Source organism: Silurus meridionalis, chromosome 17, assembly GCF_014805685.1.
Source record: "Silurus meridionalis isolate SWU-2019-XX chromosome 17, ASM1480568v1, whole genome shotgun sequence".
Taxonomy (NCBI): Eukaryota; Metazoa; Chordata; class Actinopteri; order Siluriformes; family Siluridae; genus Silurus; species Silurus meridionalis.
In genome coordinates, this window is record NC_060900.1 from 22,528,209 (window position 1) to 22,550,870 (window position 22,662).

Sequence of the window (22,662 nt, forward strand, 5' to 3'; positions counted from 1 at the left end):
ACCTACTTTTTTTAAAAATCTAAATGTATTTATAATAAATTGAGATATGACTATTCCTCTTGGCTGTGTGAGCCAAAAGAGCACTTAGTGTTAAAAAAAAATTCACAAAAAGAACGAATCTACGGTTAACTTGAAACGATCTTTCAATTCCAACAAAGTTCTGGTGTCGCATTCATGAGCATGAATCACTCATACAGTTATCGTTGTGTCTGTAATGCAGACAGCCCTTTTCCTGCCTGTAAGCGTCCTTTGTGTCTTGTTTCCTTGACAAATTGACAGGAGCGTAACGCTGAAAATGCCATTGAGGCACTTAAAGAGTACGAGCCGGAGATGGGAAAAGTCTACAGACAAGACAGGAAGAGCGTGCAGAGGATTAAGGCCAAAGAAATTGTACCCGGGGACATCGTGGAGGTAGCTGGTAAGATTGTTTGTTATTCGAGGAGAAAATGCAATCTCTTAAACATGCTGTTAAATCGCTTATTATGTAACGTCGCCTCTGAATGCAGGGTGCTGTGTGACTCTCTGTGCTACTGTTAACTACTATAAGAGACACATACAGACAAACACAAATACATACAACTCCACATTAAATGCCGCTAGCAGATATCTTTTCGTCCTACAAGCTCTATTTCCATCCTCCTATACAACCAGACACACAGTGCAGTCTCACACATCTTTCACACAGCCCTCTGCTCCGTCAGCACCTCTCCACATGTGCAGAAATGAGAAGAGTTTAGTCATGCTGGAACGAAAAGAGGATTAGGGTTTTGATTTATTTTAAGTCTGCCTTTTCTTGAAGATTGGGAAGAGTTTTTTTGAATGGAGAAGCAAGTCGGCTTTTACAACCAGGGTGTCATGCACTATATTATTCACAATCCTGTTCAAAAAGGCTGAACCGCTTAAAAAATCTGCAGTACTAGTGGGGGCTGTTGCTTAAGCTCAGAATGTTTTTAAACTCTTTTTTTATTTTCTTATGTTCTAGAGTAGTGGTTGCTTTTATTTTTATCTGCATGGTGCGATTATGGAATGTGCTATGTATAGCTCATAGTGACAATAGTGATGATGACAGGTGTTGAGTTCTTCATGTAAAGCCCCCCACACTAATCCGTGTCCTCTATGCTCATTGCTGTACTGAATTATTGCAGTCTGTGACGTGAGACATGGTCCACAGAAATGTCAGCATTTTCTCAGTAATGTCAATAATTTATTATTTTTTTCTGCAGTTTCAAAAAGATTTTCAAATGATACAAACATTTTAGAAGAACATCGAGTCACCTGACTCACATATAAATGTTTTTGAATCTTAAAGCCTAAAACCTTATTTTTTAAATCTCAGCTTTTTGTTAGAGTGATGACACTTGATTGTGTAAATAAGGCAGTATTATAGGGAATGGCTGCACTGCTGCTTGGTCAAGAGGAGAACATTTATCAGGATAAGTAGAAGGAAATCCTGTAAATAAAGCTCAGGAGCAGTTACATCAACATTTGATAATTTGTAGTGTCTTAATTAACAAATGTAATATGCTTTTTTTTTTTTAATGCCGAGCGAATTTTTCTTCTTCTTTCGGTTGCTCCCATTAGGGGTCGCCACAGCGGATCATCCATCTCCATATCACTCTGCCCTCTACATTTCCCTTTTCCAAAAAAAAACACCAGCATATCTTTCCTCACCACATCCATACCTCCTCTTTGACCTTTCTCATTTCCTCCTGTTAGGTGGCTCCATCCTCAGCATTCTTTTCTCAATATGCCCCATGTCCCTCCTCCGCACATGACCAAACCTCTCTCACCTTGTCTTTAAAACGTCCTACATACACGTCACTCTAACAAACCCATTTCTAATCCTGTCCATCCTCGTCATTCCCAATGGAAATCCAAAATGAGCCAAATGATCTGATTCTCTTAAAGATTTGGATATGCCATCTCAGGCAGGTGAAGAGTGTTGTGTGTAAGTTTGAGGGCAACTAACGTACAATGAGTTACAGCATTTTAGGAAAACATTTCCAAACAGCAACAAATAAATCGCTTGGAAAGAGTGATAAGTACAAGTACAAGTTCCATACTTGCATTTTTCAGTAACTGTGAATCCATAGTTAAATTTTCTTAGCTCGTAGTATAATATTCCTTTCATATTTTCCACCTGAACATAATAGCAGACTGTCTGCTCCTTTAAGTGCAGACGGATTATTTTTGTGCTTATGATTATTTAAATAAAATAGAAAATAAAAGCTTTCAGACTTGACATGCAGACTTCGCCCATGACATTATGCAATGCACTCCTACTTTTAATGCTTATTTTATCTTCTCCAACAATTGGAAGTTTTATTTCATTCATTCCCTGCTGCAAGACTTTGGATTTTCTTTTAATTTTATCCCATTTCCCATGTGGGTTTAAAACGCAGCAATTTATATGTCATGTCTCAACGACTCTGGATAGCTTGACCACTTTGTTGCACAGCGTAAACACAGCTATAATGAAAAACAATGACAAGTGGACTCATGGCTTGATTGCTGGAGGAGGAAAGTTTTTGTCTGGGGCTTCTGCTTGAGCATGGAATATCCTCACGGGTATATTTATCACGTTCTATCTCTCTGAAAATGTAGCCTGGAAGGGATTGTAGGACTGTAAGCGACTTGGCCGTGAGCAGAATTACAAACAGCACTCTTTGTCTCGACTTACAGCACCTTACAGGGTTGTGTGTGTTGCGCGTACATGCATGTCTTGTTGTCATCATGTAGCCTGCTAGGTGCATATTGGGTAGTATTTGCATAGAACTTACACTGTCTTGTAATAGGATTAATTTAATGTGTATCACTATACTGTTGAGATCTCAGTTCTGATCAGAAGGTGTTCATTGATTTTCTACAACAGCAGCTCTGAGAGTAGTTCCAGCTGTAGTGTTTCTGTTGATGGCTAATGTTCCACATACATGTGTTTTAAAAACATTATTTTGTTTGATAATTGTCAACATGGCACTCTGAGGTGATGTTTTTTTTAGGAAGGAGTCTCCAGTATTAGCCGTCTAATCTCAGAGGATTTCGGATTTTCAAGCTACATTAATTGTTCCACGCCTTTAAATGTAAGAATTAAAGAATATACAAAGTATGACAATTTTCTTTACTAAGTAAAAATATAATTTTGGGATGTGCTGAATTTGCAAGTATTTTGTAAATTTTGAGTGGTAAAAATTAACTAAAACTATCTGCAAATCCATTTACAAAGCGATTAGCAAACAGTGTATGTGTTTTATTCCGTATGCAGCCTTGTATATAAATTTCATGATGAACATTGGTTGTAAATCATGAGAATAACTTGTCCTACACAACTGACCCTGTCTTTGTGATTTGGTCTTGGATTTGAGAGGTCAATATGTCATGCAACACGATATATTATGTAATGGAAATGTTATGAATTTGTCAAGAGTTTGATTCATGCCTTTTAGTAACAGCTGGTGACTAAGAGGAACTCCTCCTCACATCAAGCCTGGTGGGATGCACATTGTAGCCTGTGATTGATAACTGCACTGAGTTCTGCTCCTATTGTTGGCGCTCAGAAAGATGACCGTAAAAGGAAGCGCTCATAAGTTACCTCCTCTTGCTCCTCCTCCTGTCCCAGGCAGGCCAATGAGCTCAATCCTACCGTCCTCAAGAGTGCTGGGATTCCATACACACCAGCCGGCATGCACAATTGCCCCAGAGCTAGCAATCATCTCCCATCATTGAGGAGGCTCGTGAAGAAGAGCAGGGCTGATGTCAGGTGTATTGTGCCCTCACGCTGTCAGCAAGGAACCCCAAATATCTGCATTGGAATGAGTGTACCCTAGGTGTTTATTCCTGACTTGAAGGGAACAGATGCCTAGTGCACACTTTACTGTTGCTAACAAGCGTGAGAACAAGTATCTAAGCAGCACATGTCTTCTTCTGTTCTTTTGATTCTAATCTGTCAGATTTACTGGATTAGTTTCAGCGGGTAGGAACATGACTCTGTTGAGTGTTTAGATGTTTTGCTAAGATGCACTCTGTGGGATGGTATGGATTTCTCTAGGGAAGTAATGAAAGCAGTAAATCGGAGCTATGATAACAGCGCAGCTCTCACCTCAGTATGTATATATAGAACTTTTTTTTTTACTTTCAATTTTACAGGGCAGCTTTATGTAACATATGTCATGAAGTAAACCAATGAACGAAGTGTCATAACCAAGCACCATAGAAAGAAGTAAAAACTGTATCAGTATATCAGTATTATATGCAACCCAAGTATTCTTTTTAAACAAATTTTACACATAACATATTTAAACATAATCTGCCCTGGGGTGAGTTCAGGAAGAAATGTTGCAAAAGTCTGCTCAGAGATTACAATATTTTAGCAGTATACATTTGACATAGTTTGGAAAGTAGCAAACCCGAACCTATTCCAACATAACAATTCCCTGTGGACAAAGCAAGCTCCATGGATTACATGGATTGGAGTGGAAGATCTTGAGTAGCCTGTTATAGAGATCTGACTTCAATCCTACTAATAATCTTTGTGTTGAATTGAACTGCTGAATGCCTCCCAGGCCTCCTCAACTCATCTACATTAGTAGCTGATTTTACTAACATCCTGGTGGTTTGATGAGCACAAATCTCCACAAGTACACTCTAAAATCTAGTGAACATCTTCCCAGAAGAGTGAAGATAAGAGCAAACCTGAAACTACATGTGGAATGAGATGTACACATGAATCTTGTGGTCAGGTGTCCACAAACTTTTTTTGTGAATCTTTTAACCACAGTAGCTAATAACAAACCTAAATACTCTTGTTCCAAATAATGTCGAGTCAAGCCAATTGGCTTAATAGTCATTTTAGCCATATACACCTGGTGCAAAAACAAACCAATTCTTCTCTAGGACCGAAATGCTTCACAATACAGAATTCCATAAGACAATACAGAACTAAGAAATATTGTAATAAAAAGTTTGATCAATGTTTGCTCATCAGAATAACTCACTCTGTCCTAGATCACTAAAATTAGTTTTTCCTACACGCCATTATCCTTGTTGATAATCCTTCTCGTTGGCACTGGCCACATTTCACCTACGCCCATGTGTTTTATAAGCTTTACTGCTGTAGGTACTTTGTCACTACAGTTTGTTCTACAGCAACTTCAAGCCTTGGTTCCCACTCAGAGCACTTCAGGTGGTGGCATTCATGCTTATTTAACATCAGTGTTCACTTTCACTGTATAAATGAGGCCACTTCAAGAGATTCATGCAGCTGTTTACTGAAAGCAGAAGTGCAGCTTATCGTCGGCGTCTAATCGCGTTTCGTCCCATCGCCTATGTTTTGACGTTATCGTGTATGCGATTGATTTGTGTGGCAGGAGCAATGGATTTGTTTGGCTTTTTTTTTCTCCACTTCAACACCTGCCTGTGACTCATGTGTTTAGTATTATGCTGGTTCTGGGTATGCAGCGTGTCCTGTGTAGGTGTTCTAGAGGGCGCAACGCTCTCAAACTGCCCAGTCAAGCCGAGAGGAGGCGGATATATAAGTGGAGAGGGCGGACAACTAGCTAAACAACAAGCAGAGAGGAGAGAAGGACAAGCCTGTACCTGCAGGCCACTCTGCAAATAACTGTGCCAAGCTGAAGCTTCTACAGTAGACTCTGAAAAATTACTTATGAAAAGCAAGATCTTGATTAAAAAAACATGGACTATAAGCTATAGTTAATTCAGTCATGTTTAGAATAAAATAGCCTTTATTTGTCACATATACATTACAGCACAGAGAAATTCGTTCTTCGCATATTCCAGCTTGCTCAGAGCACAGGGTCGGCCACGATATACAGCGCCCCTAGAGCACAGGGGGTTAAGGGTGGCAGCTTGGCGATACCTGGGCTTGAACCCCCGACCTTCCGATCGGTAACCCAGCGTCTTAACCACTAAACTATCACTCCCCTTAGTCCCCCTTAATCATAATAATAATACAACAAGGAGAAAAAAAGGAAAGTAATCTGTAGACTACAGCCATAATATAAAACAGTACATGGATATGTGATATCTTTCCACCAGTAGTCATGCTACAGCGCTGCTCTCACATCGTTCATTTTAGAACCTGCTCCGGGTGTAAATCTCCACAGAATAACATTTGATTGTCAATAGTGATGCACGTAAATAATAATCGAACAGTTGACAGATGTTTGCCAGATGGTATAAAATCCTGTAACCCAAGCTGCGTTGCTTTTTGTATAATAAGGTGTAAACAGACTGACAGAAAATCTGTCACAGACCTATGTGTTGAACAGTTTTGTTTGAAATGTTTTAAAGTCATTTTCGGATTTACAAATGCATTACAATTTGAATAATCTGTCTCCGGTTATATAAAAACCCTGTGTAAACTAGGTTATTTTTCCTAGAAAAATCCAATATATTTTATGTAAATAGAGCCCTGAGGTTGCTGACTGACACTCATAATGTTAAGGAAAAAAAACAGCATGCATGAGTTGGTTATAAAACATTCAGGGTCTTTTGAAATAGTGTAATTAAATGAACACTGCTGTAGCTGTTGGCTGAATTGTCCACCGTGATGATGTGTGTGCCTTATAACAAGTCTTTTGTTTAAGCTTTTTTCAAAATTCTTGTCTTTCATGTTCAAGCTTACAAACAAACAAAGCTGTTGAACATGTTGCCAGATTCATTTAAACCCCCTCAGAAACGCCGGTGTCCATTTGACCTCTTATTTGCCCGCCGAAATGGAATGACTTTACCTGCAAACAATGCCGGCTGACCTTCAGTTAAGTGTGGCACCCTTCATTCAGTACATTGTTCCTCATTTAGCAGGCTGAAACAAGTGCCTGAGCAGCATTAAGTCCTTCTGGGAAGAGCGCTGCCAGACTGGTGTGCCCTGCCCTCACCCATGCATCTCCGGGCCGATACGTAACGCAGGTCGTGTGTAAATCCGCTACACTGAAATCAGGTTTCACTCACCTACTTTCTGGCCGGTGGCAAGGTCGCAAGGCAGCCATTGTTGTTGTCTATCATTTGTCACATCACAGTATTCAGCACTTGCCTTGATGGAATGGTGCTGATTGATATAACGTTAAGCAGTAAACAGGTTGGTGCAGAGGTCAGCAGCATCTCATAATTTATGTGTTTGGCTGAATGTCCTTCAATAGGACAATGCAGTTGAAGCCTAGAGACTGTTTTGTTGCTGAATTACACACATTGTCTGGGTTTTCATCTTTTCCTCTATAAAAATGCAAAAAGTTTTGGGATCACAGAGTGTTCCAGCTTCCAGTTCCAGTTTATTTGATTGACAGCCAAATGCTCTGACCTCTTGCAGCTCTTCCTGTTGCGGGCAGCTGTTCTTGTGTGTTCCACATTTAAACCTGATCAGTGGTGCATCAGGGAACAGATCAAAATAGTTTTCCCATGTTTGGCCCGGTGCATTGTTGCTCCCATGCTATTTTCTTCTCTCCCTTCGCTCAAGGGCACGTGGAATGCGCGTGAGATGATGCGACCGAGGGATTTTTTTTTGTCTGGAAAAGGGAAACTTTTCCGGGTGTATCTTTATTTTGGATCTTGTCTTTACTTTATTGTGACTGATGGACATTAGAGCAATAATTCACGCATAAAGGGGCAGTTCCCACATGAATTACGATGCTTGGGCTTAGAAAAAAAACGTGTAGAAAATCCATCTTTTTACATGGATTTGATATGCCTACATTTTGAACACAACAAAATTAGTCAGTAAATATTATATTTGTTATGTATGTCCAAAGTTATGTGAGGATTTAAGCAGGGAAAGTTCTCGTTATTCAGAAGCTGGTTAAGCATCTGCTTGACTTCAAATACTGCCTGTAGTGCTTACAATTTGTCATCTCTGATGTAATCACTTCCAAAGGTTATGGCTTCTTCTTAAGGTCAAGTGATGCAGGATGTTCAGACCCCACTCCATCTGGAGGAAAGCAATGAAAAACAAAATCTCCTGAGAATATCAGATTGGTTGTGTTATTGTCTGTGAGGAATTGACGTTGGTACGTTGGACTTTTTATCTTGCACAAGGTTTAACTTTTGAGTGGGGATTTAAGTTTTTGAGGAAGGAAACAAATGTGGATACTTCATGTACTGTAACAGGGACAAAACAGTTATGTGTCTAATGTAATGAAGAAAAATGTATGCTTACCTTAGAAATGTGAACGTAACTGAGACAGCATTTGTATCTTGGTGTCATTACACAACATACAATTAGTGCGTTTGAATTTTAAAAATGAAGCACATGTTGGACTGAACAGCATATGGTTTGCTGTTTGCACATTTCATTGGAAGGCTGGGTAGAGCAATATGAATATCTGAATAAGCTCCAACAAGATCCAATAAGATCAATATGACATTAGGGTAAACTAAAAAATTAACAAAAAAAACAAAAAATCACTTTACTGCTCAAAAAGGGAGACAGTGGTCTTGGTTTTCTGTTTTTTTGTTTTATATTTTTTTAGCTACCACCAAAACAACCTTTTTCTTTTTTATTTTTTTTTATTTTATTGTAGTGTTTTTTTATTTCAGTGTTTTTTTAATAAAGGTGTTTCATTTGTGTTACATTTTAAACAATTCCACCATAAAATGCACAAAATGCAAACAGTAAAAACTACAATCTGACCTCTTTGTCCTACTTTAACAAGTATTTAAACTAATCTGTTTAGACCGTAAGGCTGGTATGAACTTTAAAGTATTGTCACAAATACACAAACACACACACCCACACGTGCGAAAATCCGCCCTAATTTGTCCGTCTCTTCTATTTTGCATCTGTCCAGTGGGAGACAAAGTGCCCGCAGACATCCGTATCTGTTCCATCAAGTCCACCACGCTGAGAGTGGACCAGTCCATCCTCACGGGTAACAAACATCTAAATATACTTTGATGAACACTCATTATTACAGTCAGAGCGGTTGGAATGGCATGGACATGATTAGCATGGTTGCGAACATGTAGTTATTAAGTATATACAGTGTGTGCACATATAATTAGAATTATTATTGTTAAATTTTTATCTATATACATACCGACACATTCTATCTTTTTCTGTCTGTGTGTACAGGCGAGTCCGTTTCTGTCATTAAACACACTGACCCTGTTCCCGACCTTCGAGCTGTCAATCAGGACAAGAAGAACATGCTGTTCTCTGTGAGTGCCATCACACAGCGGCTATGCTGACCTTTTAGCTAGTTATCAGCGCCGCCCTGTCACCTCTTTGTATTACTTTTGTTAAATGGTGATACAGAAAAAAAAAAAAGAAAAGCCATAGCTTCTTGACTGGCCTTTCTGGAGTCAAAAACAGAAAGCAGCAAGGAGGAAATCATCCTGTGATTATTGAAACTCTTCAGAAATGTGTTTAAGTGTAACTGGTTTTACTATTTTTCATGCAGGGGACTAACATTTCATCAGGCAAAGCCGTGGGCGTGGTAGTGGCGACAGGTGTGAACACCGAGATCGGAAAGATCCGTGACGAGATGGCATCCACGGAGCAGGAGAGGACGCCGCTGCAGCAGAAGCTGGACGAGTTTGGCGAGCAGCTCTCCAAAGTCATCTCGCTCATCTGCATTGCTGTGTGGATCATCAACATCGGCCACTTTAATGACCCGGTACACGGAGGCTCGTGGATTCGCGGCGCCATATACTACTTCAAAATCGCTGTGGCTTTGGCCGTGGCTGCAATTCCTGAGGGTCTGCCCGCTGTTATCACTACCTGCCTGGCACTTGGTACACGCCGCATGGCAAAGAAAAACGCCATTGTGCGCTCCCTGCCCTCTGTGGAGACACTCGGGTGCACGTCAGTCATCTGCTCTGATAAGACTGGAACCCTGACCACCAACCAGATGTCTGTGTGCAGGGTGAGTATATGTGGCAATGCACTGATTGTAACTGTGTGTTATTCCAAAGTGTTTTATTCTTCTTATACCACAGCAATTTGGTAACAACTAATTATTTTCATTGATTATACAATAGCACATCATATTTTTCATCCATTAATAGACACATTTAATTGTTTGAAAATCGATTATGACTTATGTGCAGGTATAAAAAGTAATTCCCTCATAAGCCGCTTGAATATAAAAGGGAAAAAACAGCTTGTTGTTTTTGAGGAAAACACACATTCCTTCAGTTCTAAATATTTTAAGAAAAGCATACAGTTACAGATTTACCACTGACTGTTACAAAGCACTGATCTTGGAGGCTTGTTTATCTGTCTCCTTACAGAAACCTTTACCATATTAGAAATTACTAACATTATTAACAGTCTGTTTATGTTCACGGTTAAGTTTCGGTTCAGAATGAATGAATGTATGAATGAAGAAATTAATTTAATTATTTGGATAAATTAAGAAATCAATTATACTTAAATATTGATTATTGGGGAAGTAGGAGCTCAGTGGTTAAGTCTCTGGGGTACCGATCAATAGGTCAGGGGTTCAAGCCTTGGGATTGCCAAGCTGCCACTTTTGGGGCCCTTGAGCATGGCTCTCAACCTTCGCTCCAGGAGCTCCAGCCAAAGAATTATGATTAAATATATATATAAATATACTGTATATAGATAGATAGATAGATAGATAGATAGATAGATAGATAGATAGATAGATAGATAGATAGATAGATAGATAGATAATGATGTATAGCAATTTAAAATAAAGCACGATTCAAATTACAGCTGGTGCTCCTATGAGGGCTGCTACTATAGATGTGATTTCAGCACTTTCTAACCAATACATAAGACAACACTAAGTTATACAAGATAACACAAAACAAACTAAGCAGACCTACACACAGGACCACATAGACACTTCCTGTCTTCTTCTAGCATTAGCAGTTAGAGATCTGCACTCTCAGTGAGTATACATCCTGCAGCTCTGTTTGGTGTTCTCCCACTCTCTGGCCCAGAAGCTCTGCTCTGCTTCCTGTGAAGATGGAGGTTGGCAAAAGTACAAGTCTCAGATCCATAGAAGGAATGTAGAGACTAATAGAACACTTGGACAGCGAGGCTGCAACTCCTAGAACTGTTAGAAAGACAGCAGTGGCAGGAAGAGCAGCATTTTTTCGACTGAGTTGCAGATCGGCATACACTATGATGGGCCTTAGGAATGGTTTGATTCCAAATCAGGAAGCCTGATTTGCATATCAAATTATGTATTTGTATATAAAAAGAGGCTGTGATTACTGTAGTTTACCCAGAACATCCCTGAATGCCTTAAATTCACTATTTGAACCTCACTCTATTGATTGACTAGATTTCCTCCCTATCACTACAGTCTACCAAATTAACCAAAAAAATTTTAAATAAGCTTTGAGGCCAGTTTTCTGAACTTGTGTCATGAAATCAGCATGGGACTATTTCCCAGAAAAATGAACCTCTTAGTTAGAAGACATGTGCAGTGTGTGCCCTAATTAAACACACCATGATATTGAAAGCTGTGTGAAAGAGGGCAGCTGGGCTTTCAAGAGTTTGGAGAGATATCATCTAAAAGGCAGTGTGAATGGGATGAAAATGCATCACTTCCTTTTATGAAGAAAAAAAACGGTAAAGAAAGAATTGATTAGAATATGTTTTATTGCACCCTACATTACAGATTGAATAAAAGCAGCTTTATAACAATCAGTGGTTACAATATAAAGATGTGAATACAGAAAGAATTTGTGCACATCAGTATTCCGCTGCTGTTGTGCGTCCAGCTCGAGTTTCTCAGCATGTTGTGCATTCTAAGGTTGCTTTTCTGCTCACCATTTTTGTAAAGAGTGCGTATTCGATTACGCTAGCCTTACTGTCAGCTCATGTCAAGTCTGGCCATTCACATATCCTACCTTTCTCATAAATAAGGTGTTTCTGCCTGCAGAACTGTTGCTCACTGGGTGGTGTTTTTTTTTTTTAAATCACATCATCTTACACATGTTTGTAACCATTGGAGACTGTTGTGTGAGAACATTCCTGGAGATCACCAGTTTCTGAAATACCCATTAAACTGAACCTTTCTGACACCCTCAAAGTGTGAAGTGTTTCAAAGATTTAAACAAGCTTTAACAAGCCTTTGCTTTCTAGATGTTTATCTTGGACAAAGCAGAAAGTGAGAGCTGCTCTCTGTCCGAGTTCACCATCTCTGGATCAACGTACGCACCTGAAGGAGAAGTGTGAGTGTCTCAGTATCACACTACTCAGTTCACATTTTTTTAAACGTTCATTTTATATTCTGCTTGTAAACTGTTATAAAGCTCATGCTGCCATGTGTCTTCGCAGATATCTGGATAACCGACCGGTGAAGTGCTCTGGCTATGATGGTCTTGTGGAGATGGCTACTATCTGTGCTCTGTGTAATGACTCCTCGCTGGACTTCAACGAGGTAGCACCATACACACGTTTATGTAAACCTAATACCACACACTAATAATTACAGTTCAGAGGAAACTTCAACATATTTGTTTTTCTATTAAAGGTGCAGTTTGTAATGTTTAAAAATGTTACTTGATTAAATATTTCTGGCCCAGAAAGCAAGCTACACCAGCATCTGGAGCACAGCTGTTTAGCTCTGATATTTGGAATCATATTATAGCATGATAACTTTCACTGTAGTCGGTTAGGAAGGAAGGTAAAGAAAAAATAGCAGATCGCTCTTTAGTTTGCATTTAATAGCATTTTTTACATTATGTAATCAACCAACCAGAGATTTAAATTTGTGTGTAAAGCTAAAAAAAAATCATGTGTGTCATCAGGCAAAAGGTGTGTATGAGAAGGTGGGAGAGGCCACAGAGACTGCTCTGACCTGCCTGGTGGAGAAGATGAACGTGTTTGATACGGACGTCAGGAACCTCTCTAAGATCGAGAGAGCCAATGCCTGCAACTGTGTAAATATCCGCAGTTAAAATTTAATCAATGATAGACACCACATTGTTGGACAGGTTTAAGACGTGTTAAACTAAGTGACATAATTTGTGTGTGTATGTGTTTCACAGGTGATCAAGCAACTAATGAACAAGGAGTTTACGCTGGAATTTTCTCGGGATAGAAAGTCAATGTCTGTGTACTGCACCCCCAGCAAGGGCAAATCCACCACCAGCAAGATGTTTGTTAAGGTGAATCGATATGAACCATGCCAGATTTAAAAAAACAGCTTTTAGAGGAGAGAGTTATTATATTTTTATTATATTTATTATATTTTAGAGAAGTAGTCAGACGAAAGCTTTTATTTCATAACCAGTCACATATATCAACAGTTAAAGGGGATTTAATGCTAAATCCCTGTTTGCAGGGAGCCCCAGAGGGAGTGATTGACAGGTGTTCATATGTACGTGTGGGGGCCAACCGTGTGCCCATGACCCTGGGCATTAAGGATAAGATCATGTCTGTGATCCGGGAGTATGGCACTGGACGAGACACGCTGCGCTGCTTGGCACTGGCCACCCGGGACACCCCGCTCAGGAAGGATGAGATGGTTCTGACTGACACGGCACGCTTTGCTGAGTATGAGGTATTTGCATGATTGAACGTGTAATTAAAAGTGCAGCTTGTACAGGTGTTTCCAGACTTATAATATTCAAAGAATTACAAAAATAGTAATGGTTTGCAATATTTTCTGGGCCGGAAAACCCTTTTTAAAATTTTTTTACAGGATGTCTTTAATAGTGTTTTCATTGTAGCATTGCTAAGTTCCTTTCCTGTTCTGCTGTGTGCAGTCTGACCTGACGTTTGTGGGCTGCGTGGGCATGCTGGATCCTCCCAGGACCGAAGTGGCTGCCTCCATCAAGCTGTGTCGTCAGGCCGGTATCCGGGTCATCATGATCACGGGTGATAACAAAGGCACGGCCGTAGCCATCTGCAGGCGCATCGGCATCTTCTCCGAGGAGGACGACGTAAACAAAATGGCTTTCACAGGGCGTGAGTTTGATGATCTTTCGCTCCAATCGCAGCGCGAAGCCGTCATGGCTGCTCGCTGCTTCGCCCGAGTCGAGCCCTCTCACAAGTCCAAGATTGTGGAGTTCCTTCAGGGCTTCGATGAGATCACTGCAATGGTAAAGACATTAAAACCAAAACGCTACAATTACTCCGATGTAGAATGTTGTAGATTTGTAAGGTTTGATAGAATTAGTCTGGATAATCAATAATCCAGTTCCTAGGAATTATAATAACATTGTTGCCATTTATTTATAATCTCAATTATGATGCGTGCAATGAATGAACAGTGGAGTAATTACAAATATTATTTATTGATTAATTCTTAATTAGAACTATTGTACAAGTTATAATTGTTCATTATTGATTGCTGTACAGACGGGAGATGGGGTGAATGATGCCCCTGCCCTGAAGAAGGCAGAGATCGGCATCGCCATGGGCTCTGGCACTGCTGTGGCCAAGACAGCCTCAGAAATGGTCCTCGCTGACGACAACTTCTCCACCATCGTAGCCGCTGTTGAAGAAGGTCGAGCCATTTACAACAACATGAAGCAGTTTATCCGCTACCTCATCTCCTCCAACGTTGGGGAGGTCGTCTGGTAAGTTAAATGAGATTTTTTTTTTATTTGTAAGTCAGAAAACTGAAAACATAACGTATCAAAATAGAAAAAAACCATCTATTTTTATAGAAGGCCATTATCTTGTGTACATATTTGTGGGTTGACTCAAACTAATCACTCCTGGAAGTCCCAATTATTTTCCATTCAATTCTTGTGTTTATTTTTATTTATTTGTGACTGCTGATCACTGTATTATTAATGTAAACTGTCTCAACTAGTCCTTTGCATTGTTGATAAAAAGGGACATTGCCCTATAACTCTCAGTTCTCTGGGTTTATGTGTGCAAAGTATAATGGTGTTTTTTTTTCTTTCTCTGTAGTATATTTTTGACTGCAGCGCTGGGTTTCCCCGAGGCTCTGATCCCAGTACAGCTGCTGTGGGTAAACCTGGTTACAGATGGCTTGCCAGCCACTGCACTTGGCTTCAACCCCCCTGACCTGGACATTATGAATAAACAACCTCGCAGTGCCAAGGAGCCCCTGATTTCTGGATGGCTCTTCTTTAGATATCTCGCCATTGGCTGTGAGTAAATATGATTCTTAACTGAAAGTTGCTGACTATCTCAGGGCAAGTGCAATCAGATGGCGTTCTTCCTGTCTGTCAGAAGATGCTTTGATTTAATCTGCTGCCCTGACCACTGCTGATAAAATTTTACCTATTTTATATTTTTTTATTCCTAATAAAAAAATATTAAAATGATTAAAACAGTGATAAAACTAGTGCCGTTGAAATGAACTGAGTCAACGCATTAAATGAAAAATGCTTTCTTGCTGTCCTGAGAAGCTGTAGTCCATCAGTAAAAACAATTCTGGCCATGTGGAAGGATTTTAAAGATTCTACATAGGTGAAAGTAAAATGTACTGTTTTTTGAGAAATTGTACTTTGGGGTTGGCAGGTCTGCATTTGTACAGTTTTCTGTTTCCATTGTATTACAGTCTTGCAACTCTGATCTGTAACTCTAAACCCTGCAGTGTGGAGGTCCCTCAGGAGTGGGTTTGAGAAATTGTGAGGTATTGAGCTGTAGGTGGTAATTGCAGTGTGTCTGTGCTCTGTCTCGTAGGCTATGTGGGAGCTGCTACAGTGGGAGCTGCAGCCTGGTGGTTCATTTTGGCTGATGACGGCCCTCAAATCACCCTTTACCAGCTGGTGAGTGTTCAGTCAGGCTTCCGGGCCGCACGTGGGATGTGGAGCTGTTAACTATAACAAGTCATTTGTTCAAGTGTAAATGTTTTAACTTTATTAGATTTTTAACTGCCATTTAACCATTTCCTGTCTGTGTGTCTGTGTTCCTCGCAGAGCCACTTCCTGCAATGTTCTCCTGACCACCCTGACTTTTACGACCTGGAGTGTCACGTGTTTGAATCGCCATACCCCATGACCATGGCGTTGTCCGTTCTCGTCACCATCGAGATGTGCAACGCTCTCAATAGGTTTGTCTCTTTGTTCAGGACAAAGTATCGTCTAATTTTAACCAGTTCTTTTTGCACTTTTCCAAGTTTTCCAAGAGGGACAGTTCTGGGATGGTAAAACCTGGCTGAGTACCAACAAGAATTAAGATTTTAGGGGTGTGAGAAAAAATATTGAAAGCACCAATCAATGATTGATAGAAAAACAGTTTAACAGGTCACTTTCAAACTAAAAGGAATCGATAAAACAAATATTAATACTTGAAAATATGGCATTAGAGCCCAAACCAAAGAAAACCTTTATCTCTCGTTCTGCTTGCTGTTGATTTCTAACAATATTATTGTGAATCGAACGATTTTATTTTGACAGTTACAAGATTTTGTTTTGAAGCAGAAAAATAAACCTTGCAAAAAACCATCCCTAAACATGTTCATTAGAAAACCTCCACAACTGATAACAATACTTTAAAGCTTTCTAAAAAGCAGAAATAACATTTGCTTCTTTATAAAAAAAAAAAAATCCACAGCAGATCCACAAAGAAGCACTCAGGGAACAGAGAAGGCAGCAAATATCACTGCACTGTAATAAAGATTATTAATGAAAGTGTTTGGGAGATTCATTAGAAATCATTACTTGGTGTATTTGTCAGTGAAGGATGAAAAACTGAAGGCAAAAATGTCATGTTCTATAGTGAACTATATTCATTTCTGGATGTGATGTACAACCCTCAAGCTTGTGTGGCTTTATTTACTGAGCAACAGCACAGACTGAATCATCATGTTCTCCTTACTGTCTCCTTACTGTGGGCTCTTTTGTTACGACAAATATAACAGCGTGTTTTCTTCTTCAATCCCTGTAAAAAATCTCTGACTCTCCTTTCATTTTTGCCCAGTCTGTCAGAAAACCAGTCTCTGCTGCGCATGCCTCCGTGGGAAAACGTGTGGCTGCTGGGAGCTATTTGCCTCTCCATGTCCTTGCACTTCCTCATTCTCTACGTCGAGCCGCTGCCGGTAAGAATGACAGAGGACTGAAAGAGCCGGGAATTTTTAGTCTAGCTGGACCTGAGAATAGGGTTTCAGATGATCTGAGTTTGTTTTCTTTCATTATTATATAAAGCTCTTAGAGTTTGGTATGTTTTCTTCATTTAACTTGAAGGCCAAAAATTTTAATATCCACCTCACACTCCATTATTTTTTACAATATACAATATATGGACAAAAGTATTGGGACACCTGAATTTTTCAATGTCATCCAGTATATGTTTCCTCCCCAAACTGTTACCACAATGTTGGAAGCACACAACTGTATAGAAGGTCTTTGGATGTGTAGAATTGTTCCTGCATGGCAATACCATTGTGCACATTTCATAAAAATATAGTTTACATGGTTCAGTGTGGGTTTTTCAGTGACCTGGTATAGAGCTCTGTTCTCCCTTATTAAACACCTTTGGGATGAATTGGAATGCTGAATGCACCTCAGGCCTCCTCACTTTACTTACATCAGTTCTTGATTTTACAAACTCCCACCCTTGTGGCTGAATGAGCACAAATCTCCACAAGCACACTCCAAAATCTAGTGGAACATTTACCCAGACATGTATAGGGTAGAGGTTATTATAATAGCTAATAAGAACTAGCTGTTTCCTTCATAGGATGTTCAAAAAACATTAAAGTCAGGTGTCCAAATACGTCTGTCCAAATAGTGTATTTGCGTATTTTAAAATTTAGTCAGGTATTAAAAGATCTGTGTTTGACATTACATCGAACACACACACTGGAAAATCAGGGTCACGCAGGCAGGAAAAGGGTTTAGCAGGTTAACATCCACCTCATAGTTGCCAGTTGTGCTAAAATGAACCACTATGGCATGAGTCATTAACTAGCGGACTGTGATCCAGATTCAAACAAGCAGAGTATTTCATCGCAACACATAAACACATCGTAAAATAAATATATTTATATTTACTGTAGCAGAGCCAATCAACACATGGAACAAACTGGCGCAATTCATCAACTGTACTTCTTAAAACATGAACCATTTCTAGAGTACTCGGTCCTGTTGTGGTTTATAAAATGGCATGTATTTATGTTGTAAATTGTTAAGCTAGAGGCAGTTCATCAAACTAGCTACAGGGTTTGAGAGCCTATAGGGCTTGAGGCATTATCTTGAGATTAGCTACAGGGCTTGAGGCATTAGTTTGAGACTAGATACAGGACTTGAGATGTTATCTTGAGACTAGATACAGGGTTTGAGACATTATCTTGAGATTAGCTGCAGGTCTTGAGATGTTATCTTGAGATTAGCTACAGGGTTTGAGATGTTATCTTGAGATTAGCTGCAGGGCTTGAAATGTTATCTTGAGATTAGCTACAGGTATTGAGATGTTATATTGAGACTAGATACAGGGTTTGAGACATTATCTTGAGATTAGCTACAGGGCTTGAGATGTTATTTTGAGATTAGCTATAGGGTTTGAGACATTATCTTGAGATTAGCTATAGGTCTTGAGACATTATCTTGAGATTAGCTGCAGGGCTTGAGATGTTATATTGAGACTAGATACAGGGCTGGAGGCATTATCTTGAGATTAGCTGCAGGGCTTGAGATGTTATCTTGAGATTAGCTATAGGGCTTGAGATGTTATCTTGAGACTAGATACAGGGTTTGAGATTTATGATCAAAGGAGAGTTTTTTTTATAAACTTTTTAAAAATATATTTACAGATTTACATTCATTTTACTTGCCCTTTCTTGCAATTGATGACTTGGCTTAAAAGAAAAACTGACAAAGTGTGAATTATAATTTTTTTTTAAGATATAAATGTATCATTAATGCATTAAACAGTAGCATCATTGTTACCACTGAGTCACATTAATTGTTTATCTAAAAATGTTATCTCTCCTGGTTTAGCCTATAATACATCATTAATGCTGTAGCAAAGCCTGTGCACTATGAGTGAACATGACTGATGGACATGGAGACATTCTTATCCTTCTTTTTATTTCAGGTCATCTTCCAGATCACTCCTCTGAATGTGACCCAGTGGCTGATGGTGCTGAAGATCTCCATGCCTGTCATCCTGTTGGACGAACTGCTCAAGTTTGTGGCGAGGAACTACTTAGAGCCGGGTAAAGACATGCAGCAAGAGAGCTGGAGTGTGTCTGCATGTGTCCAGGGCATCTCCTGGCCTTTCATAGCTCTCTGTCTCCCCCTGGTGGTGTGGCTGTACAGCACGGACACTAACACAAGCCGCACACTGGGGTCCTCCTGACTGACCGATTGCTGACTTGAGACCTGCTGTGATGCTAACACACAACAACTTACACAGAACCACGATTAACCCCAAAAGAACATTTGCACAGGAATCCGCATACTGTACGTTTGGTGTTTTTTATTAATAGAGTGATGACTTGTTGTTCAATTTTAAAGCACACATTAATTTTTTTTATTCTCTATACATATATAACAGCTATATTATTATAAAATATTATAAGCAGTCAATGGATAAATATATTTATTAGCTTGTTTTTGAAAGGGGCACAGACACATTGGACATCTCAATCCATAAGATGGATTAGAGCGGTGTGTGTATTCATGACTCGATCTGGTACAGTAAAAAAAAAACTAATTATATCCCTGATTATATTGTTTTTTTCAATCAACCCTTCCTAATTTATGATATTAAAAAAAAAAGGTTACTTTCTGCTTTTGGCAGAATTCAGCTACCTCAGTTCCACTGTTGTCCACTTAACTTTATCTCTGATTCTGGTTTATTTCATTTCTTTTTTTCACCGTAGCTGAATATCTTTAAAAGGGTTGTTTGTCATCTAAAAAATGTCAATTGCATTTGCAATGTAACCCATAATACGCCTTTTCTACGCTCTATTCAAATCCTGTATACTTGTTGCTTTTCCTCTAAATGAAGCTTAGCTCTGCCCCCTGGTTGGGGTGGAGCTCATTTCCGGGCCAGAAAAACAAAAATATTTCTGAAAAATTGATTTTGTCTGAAGTCACTAAATATTACAGACTGCACCTTTAAATATTGGAAAAGAAAGTGCTCGAGCTAAAAGCCATGATAAGATAAGGGTAAGTTTTATAAACAAATGAAGACTATCACTTTTAAAAACTATTGTTTCACTTGGACACAGTTTGGAGTATTTTTTATTTCCCCTGACCCGTGTGAAGGTCTTGGAAAAACACGCACAATGCTATAGCTTAACATGTAGGTAAGCAATGCTGTGTGTGTATTTGTGTGTGTATTTGTGTATTGAATGTAAATAAATATACACTGGTTTGAATCGAATATGTACAGCACAAAAGTCTCTAGGGATGTAGGGAATTCTGGGAATAAGTGGTAAGATAGATAACTAGGTAAATTGCAAGATTGTATTTTTTTATATGTACTTGATTAAGTATGTCAGAACTTTAGGCTCCTCGTTTTCCTGTTTGAGAGCATGCTTTACTCAGTGTGTGACTTGATAATAATAATAATAATAATAATAATAATAATAATGTTCTCCCAGGGCTTGTTCTGAGAGTGAAAACATACAATAACTCTAACTTCTCCTGCACCTTCTCACCACCTGACTCGACTCTTACTAATATTGCAGGTTGTATTTTTATATTTAAAATGTGAAATGTTTTCTTTTAATCTCAAGTTATGTTAATTTAAGAGACAGGGTTGCCAGGTTTGTAAAACTCAGATTGTGGCATCCCAAACTCCGACAAATGTCTTGTAGTTCATCCAGTACTAAGAAGAACCACACACTATAAAATAAGCATTTTATACCCGCCTTCTTTTAATTAATCTCCAGATGCGGACAATTGTGTTTACTGTTTCGTTCAAACATTCCTGCTTCCTTCTGAAATGTAGAGAACATTTGTTTTTTGTGGGCATGATCTTATAGGAAAATAATAAATGATGGTGTGATGCACTGGATTAACCCTGAAGATGATTATTTTCCCATAACAGCATGTCACGAAGCGCTGTATTTCTCTTAACTGCAGGAGGTTGCCAAGTATTTAATTTAACATCATGTGCTCATTAAAATGTTGTTATGTGCAAAACTGATTATATTCTACTCTTAACAGCCTCTCTTCTTTCCCTCTGATCTAAGATAGTAATAAGAAATACATTTGCTTGTCGGGCTGAACGAGAATGTTCAGAGAAGCTGGAAAGCACAAAGCCTTTCTTTTTTATTCATGAATGTTAAACAAGTATCTCCTTAATCTTCACCATTCACCTTTTTATTTAATTTAATTTTAATGTATGCCCAGTGTCTGTCAAACAAACCCCAGTGTGAGTGTTTACTATATACATTTTAGAACAAGTTTGTCAAAACAAGATGTTGCTCATATCAGAATGTTGTGAGTTCAAATCCCAGCACCACCAAGCTGCCACTGCTGGCCCTTGATCCCTTAACCCTCAGGTGCTGGATAAGCTGTAAATGAATCAATACCTTCTGACTAATCAGAATTGAACATTTAACAATGCTCTGGTCTCAAATAATCTTGAACCTGCAGGACAAAAAAGAAATGAGCTTGAAAACTGCTTGAAAACTGCAGACATGGCAACCCTAATAAAGAATAAAGAATATATGAGACTTATAGAGCTACATGTAGTGTAGTTAAATACTTCTTTAAATGGTCATGTGAAGTTCTTTAGTCTTTCACACAAACTTTTGTAACAAAATGTTTTTTATATGATCAGCCTTCTCTAATCTTTCCATCTCTCTCTCTCTCTGTTTCCCTCCTCAGTGCGGGCCCTGTAAACCTGGCCTGGTTCTCAGTAATCCTTGCAGAAGCTGTAAAGGTTTTGTTAGTTTAGCTCGTGTGTTTTGAGCAGAACCACATCCTTCATGCCCTGCATGCCAACTGTGCCAAGTTCTAAAAAAAGCGTTATATTAAAAAAGTTTGTTCATTGAGTGAAGGGTTCTCTGGTAAAGAGAGTAAACCGAGTGAAATATTACAGGAAATCAGGGTGCATGCCCCTTTAAGCTACTCAAACATGATGCTGGTGAAACCATAAGCTTCTGTATAGCACAACACCACTTAATTTAAATGTATTTAAACACCAGCAGGCATTAGTGACAAGCACCTGTTATTTCTTTTGTTGTATTTTTTGTTTTATTACATTTTTTTTTTTTTTTTTTTTGCGAAAGGACTTCTTTAGTGAGGGTGTGTGTACCAAAAATGATTGTGACAGGAAGGACTATCGCTTCGAACGGACATGTGCGTCCTGTTTTACAGCAGATGAGCGACAGGATGATAAAAGCAGCCAGTTGGTTATTTTTTTTTTGTTTCTGGTGACGACTACAGGAAAGACGCTGCTCAGGCAGTGTCCAAAATTGTAATTATCACAATGACTTGTGGTTAATAAAATAATAAAAAATCTCAGCACGAGTCTGTCTTTATATTAACAAGCTTAAATGATCTGGATAGATTTGGTACCTGGGTAAAACCAAACATCGATATACACCAATCAGAGGTCATAAGGTTGAGAGTTTAAATCCCAGCATCACCACTGCTGCCACTTCTAAACCCTTGAGCAAGGCCCTAAACCATCAAAAACTCAGGTAAATAAATGAGATAATTGAAAGTAGCTTTCGATTAGAGCATCCCCCAATTGTTTCTGGCACTAAGACCTTAGTATCAGATCCTTTAATTTCTGGAAGTTGTGAGGTGGGACCTCCATGTTTTGGACTTGTTTGTCCCACAGAG

General features: G+C 39.1%; 1 protein-coding gene across 2 annotated transcripts in view; it reads left to right on the forward strand.

Moving 5' to 3' along the window:
• atp2a2a (ATPase sarcoplasmic/endoplasmic reticulum Ca2+ transporting 2a) overlaps positions 1-22,338 on the forward strand; it is a 32,362-nt gene extending 10,024 nt beyond the window's left edge. The window contains exons 5-21 of one of the 2 annotated variants that reach the window (XM_046870763.1): positions 280-418; positions 8,796-8,876; positions 9,080-9,165; positions 9,408-9,872; positions 12,071-12,159; positions 12,266-12,368; positions 12,739-12,870; positions 12,979-13,098; positions 13,275-13,493; positions 13,699-14,034; positions 14,294-14,514; positions 14,855-15,057; positions 15,596-15,681; positions 15,832-15,965; positions 16,835-16,952; positions 18,950-19,070; positions 21,700-22,338. In XM_046870763.1, the coding sequence (XP_046726719.1) occupies positions 280-418; positions 8,796-8,876; positions 9,080-9,165; positions 9,408-9,872; positions 12,071-12,159; positions 12,266-12,368; positions 12,739-12,870; positions 12,979-13,098; positions 13,275-13,493; positions 13,699-14,034; positions 14,294-14,514; positions 14,855-15,057; positions 15,596-15,681; positions 15,832-15,965; positions 16,835-16,952; positions 18,950-19,070; positions 21,700-21,713 (2,667 nt within the window). In that variant the 3' untranslated portion in view covers positions 21,714-22,338. Of the gene's footprint in view, positions 1-279; positions 419-8,795; positions 8,877-9,079; positions 9,166-9,407; positions 9,873-12,070; positions 12,160-12,265; positions 12,369-12,738; positions 12,871-12,978; positions 13,099-13,274; positions 13,494-13,698; positions 14,035-14,293; positions 14,515-14,854; positions 15,058-15,595; positions 15,682-15,831; positions 15,966-16,834; positions 16,953-18,949; positions 20,882-21,699 lie in introns of those variants that run through there. The other variant, XM_046870762.1, reaches the window with a different exon arrangement.
• The last annotated feature ends 324 nt before the right edge of the window (positions 22,339-22,662 follow it).